This window comes from Grampus griseus, assembly GCF_964374135.1.
Source record: "Grampus griseus genome assembly, chromosome: 9".
NCBI lineage: Eukaryota > Metazoa > Chordata > Mammalia > Artiodactyla > Delphinidae > Grampus > Grampus griseus.
In genome coordinates this window covers 46,857,878-46,877,173 of record NC_139003.1, presented here as the reverse complement: position 1 = coordinate 46,877,173, position 19,296 = coordinate 46,857,878, and the positions used below count along the sequence as shown (strand labels likewise).

The 19,296-nt window shown below is 42.0% G+C and overlaps 1 protein-coding gene across 1 annotated transcript in view; it reads right to left on the bottom strand.

The window, feature by feature from the left end:
- The window catches only part of CPVL (carboxypeptidase vitellogenic like), a gene marked incomplete at both ends in the record, with an annotated part of 101,124 nt that overhangs the window by 78,530 nt on the left and 3,298 nt on the right, over positions 1-19,296 (bottom strand). Inside the window, one exon of the mRNA XM_082662485.1 lies at positions 15,714-15,832. Within this exon, the coding sequence (XP_082518611.1) occupies positions 15,714-15,832 (119 nt within the window). The remainder of the gene's footprint in view (positions 1-15,713; positions 15,833-19,296) is intronic.

Sequence of the window (19,296 nt, the reverse complement as noted above, 5' to 3'; positions counted from 1 at the left end):
GTCTGTTTTAAAAGCTCCCAGCTGGTTAAATGTACAGGCAGGGCTGAAAATCTGTGAGAGTGATAGAGAGTTTGCCCTCTTGGGTGCCCGGGGCCCTCTGATCTCCACCCTATCCTCCCCTGCTTTCATGTCCCTTCCTGTGACCTGGCACAATGATGGGACCTCCGGGCTCTCAGAAAAATAGGCTGACCCTGAGAGGCCACACTACAAAGTCAAGTCTAACACCTCAGTGCCAAACATCTTTATTATGCGACTTTGAAGCACAGGACACTGAATTCTTGGAATGCTTAAATAATAGGAGATCTGCACACACCCCTCCAACCTCAGCTGACCCTGTTCCTCAAATTTACTTTCCTGAAGGAGGTGAATGAGCTCAACAACCTCTGAAGAAGCTCATTTTTTAAAAGAAAACTCCACGCACACATCTTCTTACTCTGATGAGCCAACCAACCTGTGAGCTAATACTACCCGTATCTGGAATGAAATGCAAAAGTCAGATGCTGGAAAAGAAAGGTTCACGTGTACATCGCAAAAAGTTAGTTATAACACAGCCTGCGGACTTCTGTAATATGCTGTGACATCACAATGTCATGACATAAAACAATAATTATGTCAATAATAATGGCATAAAGTTATTATGTGATAATTCCTTGGGTGATATATTCAGCTCTCAGTTGTGAGAATGAAACCCTTCTCCCACTCGCTACCCCCCATTTAGGAAAGAATAAAAGTAAATGAAGACACCCTGAACAAAACCACACTGCAAAACTTAGGATCAAATGAAGTAAGAAACAACTGCTTTACTTCATTTACAGATTTACAAAATTCAGGACTTTTAAAGTACTTATTATTTTGAAACTATAATTCAAGACTGTATGAAACAAGAGAGAGAATGTGTTTATTTTTGTCCAAATTTTGAAAAATTTTACTTAAAGCTTTTCATATTATAAAGAAAGTACTTATTCTTAATTTTTTTCCAAAGAGGGTATAAAAAAATTCCCCCTTGCCCCACCAATCCTATTCCCTATAGATGATCATAGAAATATTTAGTCTTCCAGATTTTTCTCTATACTCCACCTCACCTCCCCACATGTACATATACACGTATCTTACAGATGGTACATATGCGATATACACAAGCACTTTTTTTTTTCAAAAATAGAATCAGGCTATACATAATATTCTGTATTTGCTGTATTCACTTAACAACATGTTGTGGAAATATCTTCGTATCAGTACATATTATCATTTGGCTGAATAGTCCGACACTCTGAATTTACAACAATGTATTAATTCATTTAACATATAACATGAACAGGCATTATTCTAGGGCTGGGGATTCAGACCAGCTCCACTCATGGACAGGAAGGATACTTAATGATTAAGAGCATAGGTTTTGGCACCAGACTGCCAGGGTATGAATTCTAATTATGTAATTTTAGAGCTGTGTGACCTTGGGCAAGTTACTTAATGTCTCTGTGTCTCAGTGTCTTCTGCTTGAAAATAATAATAATAATGTCTATCGTACAGGATTGCTGTGCAGATTCAGAGTTAATATACGCCCAGCAATTGAACAGCTCCTGACATGTCTACTTAAGTGTTAGCTCTGATTACTTTTCTGGTAGGGTGGGAAGACAGGTAATAAATAAATAAGCGGGTGATATGAAAGAGCAATGGAAAGACGTTAGATTGAACAGGTAAAGAAGTCCTCTGGTGATGGGCTAACATTTGAGCTGAGACCGGAAAGGTGAGTAATCCCCTATTGATAAAAATTTATATATTTAATTAAAAAGAAAATAAAATCTCTACTAATGACATATAGGTCAGAGTAGTGTAGCAAGAACCGATGATCAAAAAGAAGGGACAAGGAAATTCTAAATATAAAAGAAGGGACAAAGGAATCATAAATAGTTAAGTGAGAAGTCTTTCTAACAACAGAAGGGCGGGCACGCAGGTCCCACAAATCTGCCCTCTTCTTGGTGAGCAAGAAACTATGGCTTTGCCTCAGAAGTCCTTTCAATTCTTCTGGTGACCCCTGGTGGCCAATTCAAGAACTTGGACATTCCTCCCTCAGGGTTTGTTCCTAAAGGAACAGCCCAGAAGGAGGCAGGTTATCTACTGTTTTTTAGATCCCTACTGAAGTAAATTTCAGTCTCTCACATTAGTGGATTCCATTATTTATTCACTATGATAGTGAAAAAATCTACCCTATGCCTTAATAGATTGTCATTCGAAGTAAGTAAAACATTTATTTGGTTTAACATTCTATACTTAAAGAGATTCTTAGAAACACCCAGCTTTTTCCTTTCTCCTTGCTTCTAAGTGAGCGTAGAGGAGACTCAATATGGGAACACTAATGAAATGAAACCAGTACTCAACCCTCCTGCCCTACTGCTTCCCACGTGGGTAGCATCCCCTTATGTTCTGAGTCTTCCTTTTCATCCCTGCTCCCCATCAAACCATACCCATCTTCGTTCCGTCCTCCCAGGCCCTCCTCTACATCACGTGGTAGAGATAACCTTCTACTCGGGCCTTACACATAATCACTGAAGTAGTACATTCATACATCAGGGCCAGGGGAGCACTAAAGACTTGCCGATTTTAGTACTCTCAGGTAACAACATTGTATTTTACACAGAGGACTTGCTGGAGCAACTCTAGGGAATCTTAGGTACCCAACAAGTATTGGGGCAATATTTTCTGCCAATGCCTAGGGCTGGGTACATATTCTAGCCACCCTCTTCCTGAACCCCCAACAAGGAACACCACACTTCGTAAGAGAAAACAGCAACTTAACCACTATAGACTCAAATCAATGTACCACTTAAAATAAGAAGTACAATTAGTAAATTAATTAAGGCTCCCTTCACACTTCTATATGCAGAGGCTGATCATTTTTGGTTTAAGCAATGTGTTCTGTCATAATGGAAGTCATTAGCACCCCAAGTAAATGTTTTGAAATTCCCCCGAGTATGTTTGAATGGACTCGCATTTTGCCACACAGATCCCAGTTCAGCTGCTACACTAATGGTATTAATCAAGACACAGCTTTTTATTTAAAGCAATTGGTTTTTTGCCTAGAATTGCCTAGGTACCTAACAAAATTTTTTAACAGTATTTTTAAATTAATTTATTTATTTTTGGTTGTTTTCGGTCTCCATTGTTGCACGCGGGCTTTCTCTAGTTGTGTCGAGCAGGGTCTACTCTTCGTTGGGGTGCACGGGCTTCTCATTGCAGTGGCTTCTCTTGTTGCAGAGCACAGGCTCTAGGCACGTGGGCTTCAGTAGTTGTGGCACGCATGCTCAGTAGTTGTGGTGCACGGGCTTGGCTGCTCCGCAGCATGTGGGATCTTCCCGGACCAGGGATTGAACCCGTGTCCCCTGCGTTGGCAGGTGGATTCTTAACCACTGCGCCACCAGAGAAGTCTCCCTAATAACATTTAAATTCTACATACATACTCCCAACACATGCAAACAACTTGCTTAAGACATTCAGTGCTTTTCAGGGGAATTTTACTTACAGAGGTTGGTTTCGGCCACTCACTTAAAACTTCCTACACAATGACTGTTGCCACTGCACCATCATATAGGCAACTAACTTTTCCAAACTTTTTTCTGTTTCTGAAGCCTCCTTATATCACTCCCAAGCTCCCATTGACTCTCAACAAGCTTTGAATTGTCTCATTAATTTGAGCCAACTCACATCCCACTAGAATTCTCTTTACCTTTCTCCTCATTAACCTTTCTACCTGGCTCTCATTCCTTCATGAGGTAAATCTGGCTTCTCTGTGCCTCCTTCAAGAAAGCTGGACATTAGAAGGAATGGGGGGAGGGTGTTAGAGAAAAGGCCTGACTTTCCTTTCTTAATGCATAGAAAGAAATTGCTGAAAAGGTTGCTTTCTTCTCCATGTTAAAATTTCATTTCTCAGGGCTTCCCTGGTGGCGCAGTGGTTGACAGTCCGCCTGCCGATGCAGGAGACGTGGGTTCGTGCCTCGGTCCGGGAAGATCCCACATGCCGCGGAGCGGCTGGGCCCGTGAGCCATGGCCGCTGAGCCTGCGCGTCTGGAGCCTGTGCTCCGCAACAGGAGAGGCCGCAACAGTGAGAGGCCCGCGAACCCAAAAAAGAAAAAAAAAAAAAAATTCATTTCTCAAAGGGAATCAGGCACGCAAAGGTTTCTTCAAAGATTGAATATATCTATGGATGGGATAATCTGTAATTTATCTTTTGTAGCTACTTTCTTTTTGATTTGTCTCACTCCACCTACCTTCTACTTTTCTGGGTCTCTGATGCCATTAGTACATAGCAAAGAGAAGATAAACAGTGAAAGTTAAGAAGATAAATGTCTGTGACTTCCACAGCTTTACTGTTACTAGTGGATTTGTAGCCATCCGTGGTAGGCATATTTTAAGAGATCTGTCCAGACCATATTCCCTTCTCTAAGAATTGATTCTCCATTCACCAATGGAAAGAGCCCATTAGCCATGTTTATTATCACATGACCCAGCAACCTCAGCCTCAGCTGATTGGACCAAGAAAGAACACCTGACCCAAACTGGGCCAATCACACTTTGCCCCCAGGAGAAGTGCTAGTTACTCTGTTGATTGTACAATCCAAGGACAGATAGGCTTGGAAACTGTAGGTAGCCATCTTCTGCCAAATGCCTGTAGAAGCAAAGCACATTGATCTGCAACGAAGCACAGATGAGTGATCCATTGGTCTTGACAGAATAAGGCTGAGACAGAAAGACTGGCTGCCCTGGCTCCTGACGCCTTCTCAACAAACACACAGTAAATTTTTCTATTTTTTTAATTATTATTTTTTCAACCTGGAAACACTGACCTTCAATTCTGTTACAAGTTCTAGTGTTTGCCCTGGCCCCCATCAGCCATGAGTATCATATCCAGCCCAGGGCAAGAGTAGGGGCAGAATGCCAGAGGGGTCTGCTCCCCCCTGAGCCACTTCCTCAGTGTTCACCAAATGCCAGCATGCTAGGTAGGCTTCCTGTCCACCAAGGAACAGGGAGATTTTAACATAAAGGGGTATTCATTATAATGGGAGAATAACCATAAATATATAAAGAGAACTCTAAAGTGTATTCTGGGCTGAGGGAGAATGTCCACGGATGGACAAACTCATAAGGTGGGGCGCGGCCCTTCCCAAGGCTACGGTCCAGACCTTGTTGGGTAGCTGAGAAGTTCATTGAGGTGCCCAGGCAAAGCTGGCCAACAACCCCTGGGCAAGTAGGAAAGGCCTCCTGGATAGTGGGCTGTGGTGGCAGGGCCGGGAGTGCAGAGGAAGTCAGGATGTTGGGAGCCTCCTTGCTTGAACGAAGGCACAAAACCAGGAGTGCACGGTGTCCACGTCAGGAGGGCTGTGGGAAGCCACTCTCCGGGATGCAGGTGGTCCAGGCTGGTGAGAGGGTGCCAGAGAAAGCTGGGCTGTAGGAAGCCTGCTCGCTGGCAAGACCTGGGATGAATGGTGTCTATCTTGCGAGGGCCATGGTCAGGTGGTCACTGGGACAGAGTCCAGACTGTAAGCTTGCTGAGGGTCTTCGCGGTCTGGGTGCCCAGCTAAGGCAGAGCGCCACTGGTTGTCCCTCCACACACACTGCTGACAGACTGAGCAGCAGGTCCAAGAGAAAGCAAAACGCAGGACAAGGGGCCAGAAAAAGAAGCCAATTTCCTCCTGCAATGTCCCTCCAGCACCCTCTACTGTCAAAGCTTAATATCGTGTTCACTGAAAATTCAATACACGTTAAGTTGATCAGTTATTATTTGAACATAGGGAGTATAAGAAAATACGTTTGGAGATTACATTAGAGAAAAATGCAGGAACTAGTCCATAAGGAATCTGGTGTGTTTAATAAAGTTGTTTAAAAATTTATAATAGATTATACTTGTTCGTAGAAACCAATCTGGAAAGCATAAAACAGACAGAAAAAACAAGTTTTTTTAATCCTCCTAGCCTAAAATCATGGTGAACATTTTGACAGCATTTGTATTCTTGCTTTTACATTATGATTTAATATGTAAATAAATTTGCTTTTGTCTTAAAAAAAAAATCGTGTTTGCTGAACAGGAAAAATATTTAAAACTCTAGTACTGTGGAGCAGGTAAGAGGGTAGAATTGGAGCCGAGAGGCAAAAAACACAAAAAACAAAAAAAAAGTACAAAAAACACAAAAGCGCGCACACAAACACACACACAACCAAAAGAAAACTGGTACAGTAGTCACCACTCCAGAAGTTCTAGATGTCACAAGATATCACAAACATAGCCCAAAAGTACATGACAAGAGGCTCTATGAGCTATCTAACGCTGCATAACACGTCTCTAAAATTTAGGGGCTGAAGACAATAATAATCACTTATTATCTCTCTTGCTTTCTGTGGGACAGGAATTTGGGGCTATCTGGCTGGACAGTTATGGCTCAGGGTCTCTCATGAGGTTGTAGTCAAGATATCAACCAGGGCTGCAAGTTGTCTGAAGGCCTGACTCCAATGTTGACTGGAGGGTGGAGGCCTCACTTCCTCTCCAGAAGAGTTTGTCCATATGGCTGTTTTAGCATCCTTCCAGCATGGCATCTGGCTTTCCTCAGAGTGAGTGGTCCAAAACACCAAGGCAGAAGCAGCATTGTTCTTAATGGTCCAGGCTTGGAAGTCACACACCATCATTTCTGCTATTAATGTGTGGGTCACTAAGGCCAGCCTTGATTCAGTATGGAAGGGGACTACACAGGAGAACACATACCAAGAAATGAAGATCACTGGGGACTCTCTTGAAGGCCAGTTACCACAGAGGCCACAAATTCAAGAGTTCATTCACAAACCAGAGTTCTCGGATGCTTTTATAACTTTGGTTGCACATTAAGGGATGTTTTGTAGGCAAGCCGACTAAAACTGTAGATACCATAGAATGTAAGACTGGGAAGGGACCTTAGGAATCAACTTTAACATCTTTATTTCTCTATGAGAAAACGGGGGCTCAGAGAGTATAAATGCCCTGTCCCAAGTTATATAGTGAGGAACCGCAGACCTGCAACTAGAATCCCAGTTTCCTGACCTCTAGTTCTCTCTTCCTAAATTCAAGTGCACGGACAACTGCACTGGAATCACTGTGGAGCTTGATAGAAATACTGATCCCTGGGCCTTCTCCAGGTCAAATGAAACAGAATCTCTGCTGGGAGAGACTGCACACTGAGCTGGGGAATCTATCATATTTGTAAAGCTCCACAGGTATGTCTGACGAGCTGTAGCAAATTTGGGAACTACTGCTCTCTACCACCCTGACTGTTACTGAAGCAGTCCAGATACCCAGAGGAGGGAGTGAACTCAGTTTGTGCAGAGGCCCCGTGGAGCCTGATTCCATGTCTGCACTCCCTGGGTGGGCTTTTCTACTGGCTTCCAGGGACCCTTGGGGACCTGCTCTCCTGCTCCCAGAGAGAATGCCTTCTGCTTTGGCCATGTGCATCAGAGTGGCTCACTGCCCCTGCACTGCACTGTGGATTTGTGGACCTGGACCGCGTTGCTGGATATCTTTTTCCAATGAAAAGGATGCTAATATCAAAAAATAATAATCCATATGTCTTTTTATATTCGTGAACAAGAAAAATCCCAATTTCACTTTGTAATTTCCTTACCCAGTAACAATTAATCCACATTGTTGGCTGGCATCCAACTCCTTCCAATTTGGAATTGCTCCTTATCTCTTGCTTCTTTAACCTCCCCAATTGTGTCTGATTTTGTTCTGTAGAGTATTTGTGTTAATACGAGGAAAACTAACAATAATGATGATGATGATGATAATGACATAATAACAGCCACTCTACTTACTATGTATCTATTTTTATTTTATTAATATTTTTTTACATCTTTATTGGAGTATAATTGCTTTACAATGGTGTATTAGTTTCTGCTTTATAACAAAGTGAATCAGTTATACATATACATATGTTCCCATATCTCTTCCCTCTTGCATCTCTCTCCCTCCCACCCTCCCTATCCCACCCTCCCTATCCCACCCCTCTAGGTGGTCACAAAGCACAGAGCTGATCTCCCTGTGCTATGCGGCTGCTTCCCACTAGCTATCTATTTTACGTTTGATAGTGTATATATGTCCATGCCACTCTCTCGCTTTGTCACAGCTTACCCTTCCCCCTCCCCATATCCTCAAGTCCATTCTCTAGTAGGTCTGTGTCTTTATTCCTGTCTTACCCCTAGGTTCTTCATGACATTTTTTTTTTCTTAAATTCCATATATATGTGTTACCATACGGTATTTGTCTTTCTCTTTCTGACTTACTTCACTCTGTATGACAGACTCTAGGTCCATCCACCTCACTACAAATAGCTCAATTTCATTTCTTTTTATGGCTGAGTAATATTCCATTGTGTATATGTGCCACATCTTCTTTATCCACTCATCCGATGATGGACACTTAGGTTGTTTCCATCTCCTGGCTATTGTAAATAGAGCTGCAACGAACATTTTGGTACATGACTCTTTTTGAATTACGGTTTTCTCAGGGTATATGCCCAGTAGTGGGATTGCTGGGTCATATGGTAGTTCTATTTGTAGTTTTTTAAGGAACCTCCATACTGTTCTCCATAGTGGCTGTACCAATTCACATTCCCACCAGCAGTGCAAGAGGGTTCCCTTTTCTCCACACCCTCTCCAGCATTTATTGTTTCTAGATTTTTTGATGATGGCCATTCTGACTGGTGTGAGATGATATCTCATTGTAGTTTTGATTTGCATTTCTCTAACGATTAATGATGTTGAGCATTCTTTCATGTGTTTGTTGGCAGTCTGTATATCTTCTTTGGAGAAATGTCTATTTAGGTCTTCTGCCCATTTTTGGATTGGGTTGTTTGTTTTTTTTGTTATTGACCTGCATGAGCTGCTTATAAATTTTGGAGATTAATCCTTTGTCAGTTGCTTCAGTTGAAAATATTTTCTCCCATTCTGAGGGTTGCCTTTTAGTCTTTTTTATGGTTTCCTTTGCTGTGCAAAAGCTTTGAAGTTTCATTAGGACCCATTTGCTTATTTTTGTTTTTATTTCCATTTCTCTAGGAGGTGGGTCAAAAAGGATCTTGCCGTGATTTATGTCATAGAGTGTTCTGCCTATGTTTTCCTGTAAGAGTTTGATAGCTTCTAGCCTTACATTTAGGTCTTTAATCCATTTTGAGCTTATTTTTGTGTATGGTGTTAGGGAGTGACCTAATCTCATACTTTTACATATAGCTGTCCAGTTTTCCCAGCACCACATATTGAAGAGGCTGTCCTTTCTCCACTGTACATTCCTGCCTCCTTTATCAAAGATAAGGTGACCATATGTGCGTGGGTTTATCTCTGGGCTTTCTATCCTGTTCCATTGACACATATTTCTGTTTTTGTGCCAGTACCATAGTGTCTTGATTACTGTAGCTTTGTAGTATAGTCTGAAGTCAGGGAGCCTAATTCCTCCAGCTCCGTTTTTCGTTCTCAAGACTGCTTTGGGTATTCGGGGTCTTTTGTGTTTCCATACAAATTGTGAAGTTTTTTGTTCTAGTTCTGTGAAAAATGCCAGTGGTAGTTTGATAGGGATTGCATTGAATCTGTAGATTGTTTTGGGTAGTAGAGTCATTTTCACAATGTTGATTCTTCCAATCCAAGAACATGGTATATCTCTCCATCTGTTTGTATCATCTTTAATTTCTTTCATCAGTGTCTTATAATTTTCTGCATAGAGGTCTTTTATCTCCTTAGGTAGGTTTATTCCTAGATATTTTGTTCTTTTTGTTGCAATGGTAAATGGGAATGTTTTCTTGATTTCACTTTCAGATTTTTCATCATTAGTGTATAGGAATGCCAGAGATTTCTGTGCATTAATTTTGTATCCTGCCACTTTACCAAATTCATTGATTAGCTCTAGTAGTTTTCTCGTAGCATCTTTAGGATTCTCTATGTATAGTATCATGTCATCTGCAAATAGTGACAGCTTTACTTCTTCTTTTCCGATTTGGATTCCTTTTATTTCTTTTTCTTCTCTGATTGCTGTGGCTAAAACTTCCAAAACTATGTTGAATAAGAGTGGTGAGAGTGGGCAACCTTGTCTTGTTCCTGATCTTAGTGGAAATGCTTTCTTTCAGTTTTTCACCATTGAGGACGATGTTGGCTGTGGGTTTGTCATATACGGCCTTTATTATGTTGAGGAAAGTTCCCTCTATGCCTACTTTCTGCAGGGTTTTTAACATAAATGGGTGTTGAATTTTGTCAAAAGCTTTCTCTGCATCTATTGAGATGACCATATGGTTTTTCTCCTTCAATTTGTTAATATGGTGTATCACATTGATTGATTTGCATATATTGAAGAATCCTTGCATTCCTGGAATAAACCCCACTTGATCATGGTGTATGATCCTTTTAATGTGCTGTTGGATTCTGTTTGCTAGTATTTTGTTGAGGATTTTTGCATCTATGTTCATCAGTAATATTGGCCTGTAGTTTTCTTTCTTTGTGACATCCTTGTCTGGTTTTGGTATCAAGGTGATGGTGGCCTCGTAGAATGAGTTTGGGAGTGTTCCTCCCTCTGCTATATTTTGGAAGAGTTTGAGAAGGATAGGTGTTAGCTCTTCTCTAAATGTTTGATAGAATTCGCCTGTGAAGCCATCTGGTCTGGGCTTTTGTTTGTTGGAAGATTTTTAATCACAGTTTCAATTTCAGTGCTTGTGATTGGTCTGTTCATCTTTTCTATTTCTTCCTGGTTCAGTCTCAGAAGGTTGTGCATTTCTAAGAATTTGTCCATTTCTTCCAGGTTGTCCATTTTATTGGCATAGAGTTGCTTGTAGTAATCTCTCATGATCTTTTGTATTTCTGTAGTGTCAGTTGTTACTTCTCTTTTTTCATTTCTAATTCTATTGATTTGAGTCTTCTCTCTTTTTTTCTTGATGAGTCTGGCTATTGATTTATCAATTTTGTTTATCTTCTAAAGAACCAGCTTTTAGTTTTGTTGACCTTTGCTATCGTTTCCTTCATTTCTTTTTCATTTATTTCTGATCTGATCTTTATGATTTCTTTCCTTCTGCTAACTTTGGGGTTTTTTCGTTCTTCTTTCTCTCTTACTATGTATCTAATAGCAACTCTACTTACTATGTACCTGACACCATTCTGAGACTTTATCATATTATCTCATTTCTCTCAAAGCCATTGTTCAGAAGGTATTTTGATTCTCATTTTAAAACAAGGAAACCAATGCTCAGAGAAGTTAAGAATGTGCCCAAGGAAGGTCACATTTGGCATAAGGAGTGGAGCCAAGGTTTTATCCAAGCCTGACTAACTCAAGAGCTATACTTTTCACAGCTGTTATCTATTGCCTTTCATGACTAGTTTTCTCAGGATCAACATGGGATGATCAAGAGCAAAGATTTCTCCACCAGAGACCTCATTTTAAAATCTAATTCTGCCCATTTCTAGTTGAGTAACTTGGGGCTAATTACCTAATCTCTGTAATCCTCTTCATCTGTAAAATGAGGACAGTAATTCCTTCCTCATGTGGCTTTAGTACGGTCTTAAGAAGAAAATGCACAGTGCTTTATTAGCACATAGTCAACATTCAGTTAGGAACAGCTATTTTAATTGCTAACATTTTTATTGGCTTCATTGTACTCTTTTTTTTTATAAATTTATTTATTTATTTTTGGCTGAGTTAGGTCTTTGTTGCTGCACTCAGGCTTTCTCTAGTTGTGGCGAGCAGGGGCTACTCTTCATTGTGGTGCGTGGGCTTCTCATTGTGGTGACTTCTCTTGTTGCAGAGCATGGGCTCTAGGCATGCGGGCTTCAGTTGTTGTGGCTCGTGGGTTCTAGAGCACAGGTTCAGTAGTTGTGGTGCGTGGGCTTAGCTGCTCCGAGGCATGTGGGATCTTCCTGGACTGGGGATTGAACCGGTGTCCCCTGCATTGACAGGCGGATTCTTAACCACTGAGCCACCAGGGAAGCCCTTCATTGTATTTTTTATTCCATGCAAAATGCTTATTCATTTCTCTTGTAGATAGCGTCCCTAACTGCAGGCCGATTTCAAGTTCTGGAACCCATTATGCACTGATTCGTATATAATCACAAGGGAGCCTCACAGAAATAACAGGAAAAGAAAATTAATTTCAGAAACAGCAGTCCAAAAAAATACTCAGAGGATATGACAAGTGTGGCATCCTTCTTGGGTTTTTAATCTTCTCTACCTTCAGTTTTTTTAAGGGGTCACTTCTCTCCTGATGATCATATCAGCTGCTTCCCTGTGACAGGCAACGAACTAGTATTTCTGCCAAATGAAAGGAACTCTCTCCCATCTCGGTGACCACTGCTTCTCCTTCTCGCATGCTTTATCTCCTTCACCGAAACTTGCCTGGTCCATAATTTACAGCCTGACTGGCTCCGCAGGAATGGTTGCCTTGAGGCCTTGGAGACCTAACTGTGCGTGTGGGCTCCCCTGTAAGGAGGTCTTGGAAAAATCTATCCCAGCTGCCATGTGGTGACACCTAGTACCGTCTGTGGTGACAGCTGTCAATGGTACCATCTTTTCATCTCTGCCTCTTCCTGAAGCTCAGTCTATCACTTCCAACAGAATACTATGTGCTTAAGCATCTTCTTTCCTGCTGTGGTGGTGTGGTTTTTATGTCTTCTGGGATCATCTTAGGACGTATTTAGGGCTATAATTGTGGGCCCAGAAGAACATAATCTGGTCAGGGGGTACATAGGTAGGTCTTCATTTAATTAAAAGGGGGGCCCCAGTAGCACAGTTATTGTTTACTGCAGGGGGTTTCAGTCTGGAAACCAGGAGTGGGTACAGCAGACCCTAAGCCCACTTCCCTGACTAGCTTTATAGTCCCAGAGAATCACCAATATCCTAGATAAAGCTGTTCACCTCTCAGAGGCAACCTAAAAGGGAAAAGACTGGGTCTTTGTTTGGTTTTCATTTGATCACTTCCCTCAACATTAATTGCTGTTTTCACAAATCTGGATCATTACAAAAAAAAAGTCACCATGTAGAAGTCAATGGGGAACTTACTGGTATCATAACCAGTCACCGAAGCAGAAGAGAGAGTAAGGAATCAGGTTTGGCAGGGCTGGGGTGGAGGTGGGAGAGGCAGAGGGTGCAGCGGAGGTGGAGCCCCGGTAGGACTTAGAGGAATAGGAAGCAGGATTAGGAGTGCTGACCCCACAGGCTACACTCGCCACCTCAGTCCTCCATTCTAGCCCTCATCCTAGGCGGATGAGTGGGACAACGTACCGCCTCTATTGGGGTTTGCCTGCTCTAGGTGTTTCCAATAAAAGAACTGTGGGCCACTTTGGGGCCAGGAGCACTGAATCCAGGGTGGTAGCCTGTAGGCTAGAGTGATGGTTTCTCAAGTGTGGTCTACCTGCTAATTCTACAACTTGCTGGCCTCTCCCAGTTTACAAGTCAGAATCTCTGGGGGAACGTGAAAATCATTCCTAAGTACAATAAAATGTGAGGATCACTGAGAGAGAACATACGGCAAATCACTAATCCAGGTAAAATTTTCAAGTATCCATTTTGCACAGAATAATGGCCTCCAAAGATGTCACATCCAAAACCCCAGAATGCGTGAATACGTTAAGCTACGCGGTAAAGGGGAATTAAGGTTGCAGATGGAATTAAGGTTGCTAGTCAACCGACATTAAAACAGGGAGAGTATCCTGGATTATCCAAGTGGGCCCAAAGTAATCCCAAGGGTCCTTAAATGAAGAGGGAGGCAAAAGACAAGAGGCACGGAAGGTTATATGAGTATGGAGTCGGCCAGAGTGATGCAATGTACGAAGGATTCAACTCACTGATGCTGGCTTTGGAGATAGAAAAAGGAGCCATTAGCCAAGGAATGCCAGCAGCCTCTAGAAACTGCAAAAGGCAAAGACATGCATTCTCCCCTGGAGCCTCCAGAAGGACCACAGCCTGGCTGACACCTTGATTTTAGGCCAGTGAGACCAGTGTTGGACTTCTAACCTCCAGAACTGTGAAATAAAAAATCTGTGTTGTTTAAGCCACTAAATTTGTGCAAATTTGTACAACAGCAATAGAAAACTAATATAACTTCTATTCATGATAAATGCCTGTATTCATGATAAATGCCTGTATTCAATGATATGGATAGATGTGATATCACAAACCATACAGTATGGTTTCTGAAAGGCATGGAGTTTAAGGGACTTCCAAGAACATGAAGAAAATTTCCACCTGTTAGAAACAGGTCATCTTTCTAGGCTTAATTTATCTCAAGATAGCTGTGCTGGATATTGGGATATTAACTTGGTTGCTTCTGAAGATCCAGTCTCTACTCTGCTCTGTGCCCTGGTAGGCAGATCTCTATGGACCAGACTCCCTTGCCCTTTGTTTTCCAGCTGGGTTCCCCCAATGGGAGGTACCAGCAGGAGAGTCTAGAGGTCACTCAGGTACCAGCCTTGCACTTGTACATCCCTGAGAGTGAGTCTCTCCTTAAATTTTGTGCTCTAGGCACCTTACTTGCCTCACTCAACAGTAACAATGAGGAAGAAATATGTAAGGGGTCCAGGAGAAGCCTTCCCAGAGTGGGTGACAGCCTGAAAACTGCTATGAGCTCCAACTATAAAGTATCTAGAATTCCTCCCCATTTCTTATATGCCTCCTTCCACCCACAACTACCTGGTGAACTGTCAGAGGCTATGGTTGAGAAAGTAGAAATGAAAAATCAAGAAAATATGATCCAACAGTACCAAGAGGAGCAATTTAGTTCAAGCAATTTACCCAGTCATTACATATGCAATGCTGTTATATGCAAATCACATGCAAATATAAATACTACCCTCCATAGGAGGGTAAACATTTTTTGTTTTCTCTGGCTTCTAACGCAAATTCAATTTGGAAAATAAAAACAGAAAACTACCCTGTGTTGGGATAAAATTTGTTTATGCATCTCACTACCTCTTACAATAACCCCAATAGTATCCATAAGCCTAAAGTAGTTTGTTCCTGCTGAAGAATTGTGTGACCTTGACGTGAGCTAAACAGAATTGCTAAAGTACAAGCATATACGAACCTGTGTCTGTATGGATGTGAGAAGGTAAATAGCCCCCTCATCCAGGAAGCCATCCTGGGTCACTGGTCCTCCCCACCCCTCCCCTAAAGGCCCACAGAGTGAGTTCAATTCTCTCTCCTCTGCATCCCCACAGAGCACTACTCAGTAAATGGGTATTGGATGCATGAAGGAGTGAGTGTAAGAATGATAATTGGCACAGCAAAATCCATAGACAGAGCAGCCAAATAAGACTACAATTGACTAAATTTAAACAGGCTTAGACATGCATCACCTGTGAACTTCAGGAATCTCCCCACTCCTTGTCCTTCCTTGGCTCCACAAGGCCCAACCCTGCCCTCAAGTATTTTTAGAACAAAACAACAAAAAGATAGGAAGAAGACTGTGGCAGGAAGAAGGTGGCAGCATTAATATTCTGAACAAGGCTGCAAGGAATTTAAAAGCCGGACCTCCCCCACTAACGTTTGTTTCCTGCACATAAACAGGAACACCACGCAGAGTCACTGCACTTATTTTTAGAAAAAAAAATCGAAAAGATTTAAAAGAAAAGAAAAGCACCCTTAGGTTGGTTGAAGACCAATGTTTCTACCTGAAGCAACAGAGTCAGCTCTTGAGCATCAGTGTCCTGTGAGGGCGCTGTTGCGGGCCTACCTGAGCTGGAAAGAACCAGAAGAAAAGGTTGCTGTTGTAAGTCTTATTCACAGTGATGTAGCCAGAATAACTCGTCAAATTCCATCCTGGGAAAGGAGCCACCGAGCTCAACCGTCTTCCTAGGGGGGGAAAAGATTTACCCGAGGATTAGACAAATAATAAATACGGGGTGAGCCATTCCATCTTGGCCAGACTTCTCCCAGGGGCCAGGTCTGGAATGAAGTGATCAGAAAGGCTACAAGGGGATTGGTATAAAGGTGTTTACTGGTAGCAACTTCCAGCCTGCCCTGGCCAGTTCCACATATTCAAAATTCACCATTTAGCCAAGGGCAAGTGACATTTTAAACCTTTTTTTTTTTGGTTCATACCTTATGAACTATAATAAGAATTTTTTTAAGAAGAAAAGAAAATCACCTATCCTTAGCTCCACTCTAAAGAGTAAACCAAGGTGTTCACATGGGGCCACCTGGAAGGCCAAGGCAGGATAAAGTCACCTAACCCCAAAAGGTGGGGCGGGGTGGGGGAGTGAAAGAGAAATAACAGCTAAGGAGCTCTCAGCCTGGGGGAGGCCTGTGTTCTCCACACTCTTCTTGTGGTGAAAGCAAAGGGCATGCCACTTCCACTAAGGGAAACGGACCAGGCATGTGGGGAGTAAGAATGACTGGGGCCGGCTGGGGAGGGTGGGGAGAGGCAGGCAGTGAGACTATGGGTGATCACGTGGCTACTCAGAAGGAGCCAAATAGGACAAGGGGCAGCTGGAGAGGGCAGAGGTCCTGGTTTTCTAAGGGCAGCAAAAGGACAGGGACAGGGAGGAGGAAAGAGGGAATGCTCAGAGAGGTGAAGCGCCCAGGAGTAAACAATACTACTATCAATAGAACTGGGAACACCTACAAGGCCACTATACCAAGGGCTTTACATTACGTGGTAGGTATAATTATTATCTCCATTTTACAGATGAGAAAGCTGAAGCACAGAAAGGTTAAGTAACTTGCCCGAGGTCACACAGCTAGCAACGGAGAGCTGGGATTTAAACCCAGAAGTCGAGCTGCGGAGTTAGCCCCTGCCCCTACCCTGCTACACTGCATCTCAGCTAGAGAGTTAGTCAAAAGGTATGAGAAGCAGGGAATGGAGGGGGAAGCAGTGATTAGGAAAGGAGTGGAGAAGGGACAGTAAACAGGTAGGAAGCAGGGTGTGGTGGGGAAGTCTGGGTGAAGAAGAGTCCTTTAGGGGGAACAAAGTAAGTGTCCCCAATAAAAACAAAATTGTTCAAGAAAAGCTACTTAAGTCTGAGACTTATTAAGTTGGAGACTGTTTAGTAGACAGTAGGTAGGGAAGCTCGATCCTACTCATGTGCCACCAACTAAAGATGTCTTCAGTGGGGTACCAGAGCCCATGGGCCCTGGAGTGCTAATTGACATCTCTTCCCAACTCGGCGTTCAGTGACAGCACAGACAGGATGCAGGAAGCCATGGTGTCAATGTGGATGCTGATTTGTCCACCCTGGGCTTTGTGTGAGGATCAAATGAAAACATGCATATGACCCTTGAGCACAGAGATGGACATAACATAAGGGCTTAGGCAAAGAGAGGGATGATTCTCATTAGCCTGTGGGCCACCCCAAGAATAGCCTAGAAGACTTTGCCTTTTTGGGGCTCAGTCCAGTTCCCCCAGGAAAGATTGTTTATTCCAACCTCTTAACCTCTTCGCCATTCTCTTCCCAATGAGATCTATCCCTCCCCACCAAAAAAAAAAGGCAAAGAACAAAGAAAGATTTTAAGGAAAAGAAAAGGGAGATGTTTTGGGGAAAGTGGTATGTGCCTGCCCTTCCCATCCCCCACCCTTCCCTCTTCCCATCTTTGCTTCCACTCTCAATTAGCCCACAGAAAGATCACCTCCAGGGCTGGGCAGCCTTTAAAACACTTCTTTTGGCCTTTTTTTTTTTTTTTAATTGAGGTGTAATTGACATACAACATGACATTAGTTTCAGATATATATAACATGATTGAATATTTCTATATGTTGTGAAATGATCACCACAATAAATCCAGTTAACATCTCTCATCACACACAGCTACAAATTTTTTTCTTGTGATGAGGACTTTTAAGCTCTACTCTCTTAGCAACTTTCAAATAGCAAGACAGTATTATTAACTACAGTTACCATGCTGTGCATTACATCCCTGGAACTTATGTCTTTTGTAGCTGGTAGATTGTACCTAAAACACTTTTGAAATATTTTTCACAAAACTATTAATCTTCTCAAAATCCAACAGAGATCCCCCCCACTCAACAAGGAGGGCAGAGAACCAAAGGCTCAAGCATTGGGAATGAGTGAGATGTGAATCCCAGAGGGCTAAGTGAGCACTTGAGAAAGACAGAGAAAAATGAGAAAGGTCAAAGTAGAATGAGAAAAAGAGAAAACATATAACAGAAAGGAGCTGGAGGGAATGGACTGTGGGAGATGGGGTGATTGAATCTATCTATCTCTCTGAGACCAGCACAACACAAGGTCCGCTGGCCTGCTCTGAAAATGACTCAGATGCTTACCCAGTCCTTCCTTTCTGAGCGTTGTAAAGCTGTTTCTCTGCTGCCTTGTACTGACTGGGGTTTACTTTCTACCTTCCCTCCTGGATCAGGGGCTGTTGGGAAGCAGGGAATTTGTCTTGTTTATCTTTGTACCCCCAGGGACACAGTATGCTGGTTTATATACTTAAGACATTCGATACACATTTTTTAATGAATAAATGTGAATGAATGAACTAAAACATGACACACTGGCAATGCACTAGGATTAGCTTACTTCTACAAAAACCTCCTAAGGCAGGCAGGCCTTATTAAGATCTCAAGAAATTTAGAAAGACTTTTCTCTGCCCCACAAAAAAGTGTTTCATCCTGTTTTAAATTTCCTTTAACTAAACCCCAGTAAAATAAAAGCTTTTTCAACTAAATTGATTTTTTGCATTTTCAAATGTCCCCGTTCATCCTTCTAGAATCTATTAATGGAATGTGGAAAATAAACTCCTAAGATGGAGGAGTTTCTTTCTTCCTGGAACCGTGACTCATAATACAAATGTTGAAAACAGTTGAAAAAAGGAAAAAGGTTTTCTTTGAAGCAACTTCACTTCCTACTTGTTATTTACTGTGCTTGTGATAGAAACACTTTCAAAAAGATTAGAGTATGACCAAAGAAGGGCTTGAACCAGTTAATCAGGCACTTCACATTTGCAAAGACTTGCATCATCATCAGGATGGACAGGACACTACCAGGCCATAAGTAATAATAAATTAAGACCTAATAGCAAAATATTCTTTAAAGTTGGTGAAAAGGCAATGTCTGGAAACATGCTAAAACTGGCCTCCTACATTCATTTTGTTTCAGAGAGTGAGGATTTATTCTAGCTGCAGAGAAAGCAAACATGCAATTACAGTTACATAAAACTAAGCCAGTTAGTTTATGTTGGAGATTTTTTAAAAAATTAAAATTTCCCTTGTCTTTTTGTCAATTACTGTTTACCTCAAAAATGTTCCATTACGATATTAAGACTCATGTTCCTAAGATTCTGACAGACTTGATAAACAAAAG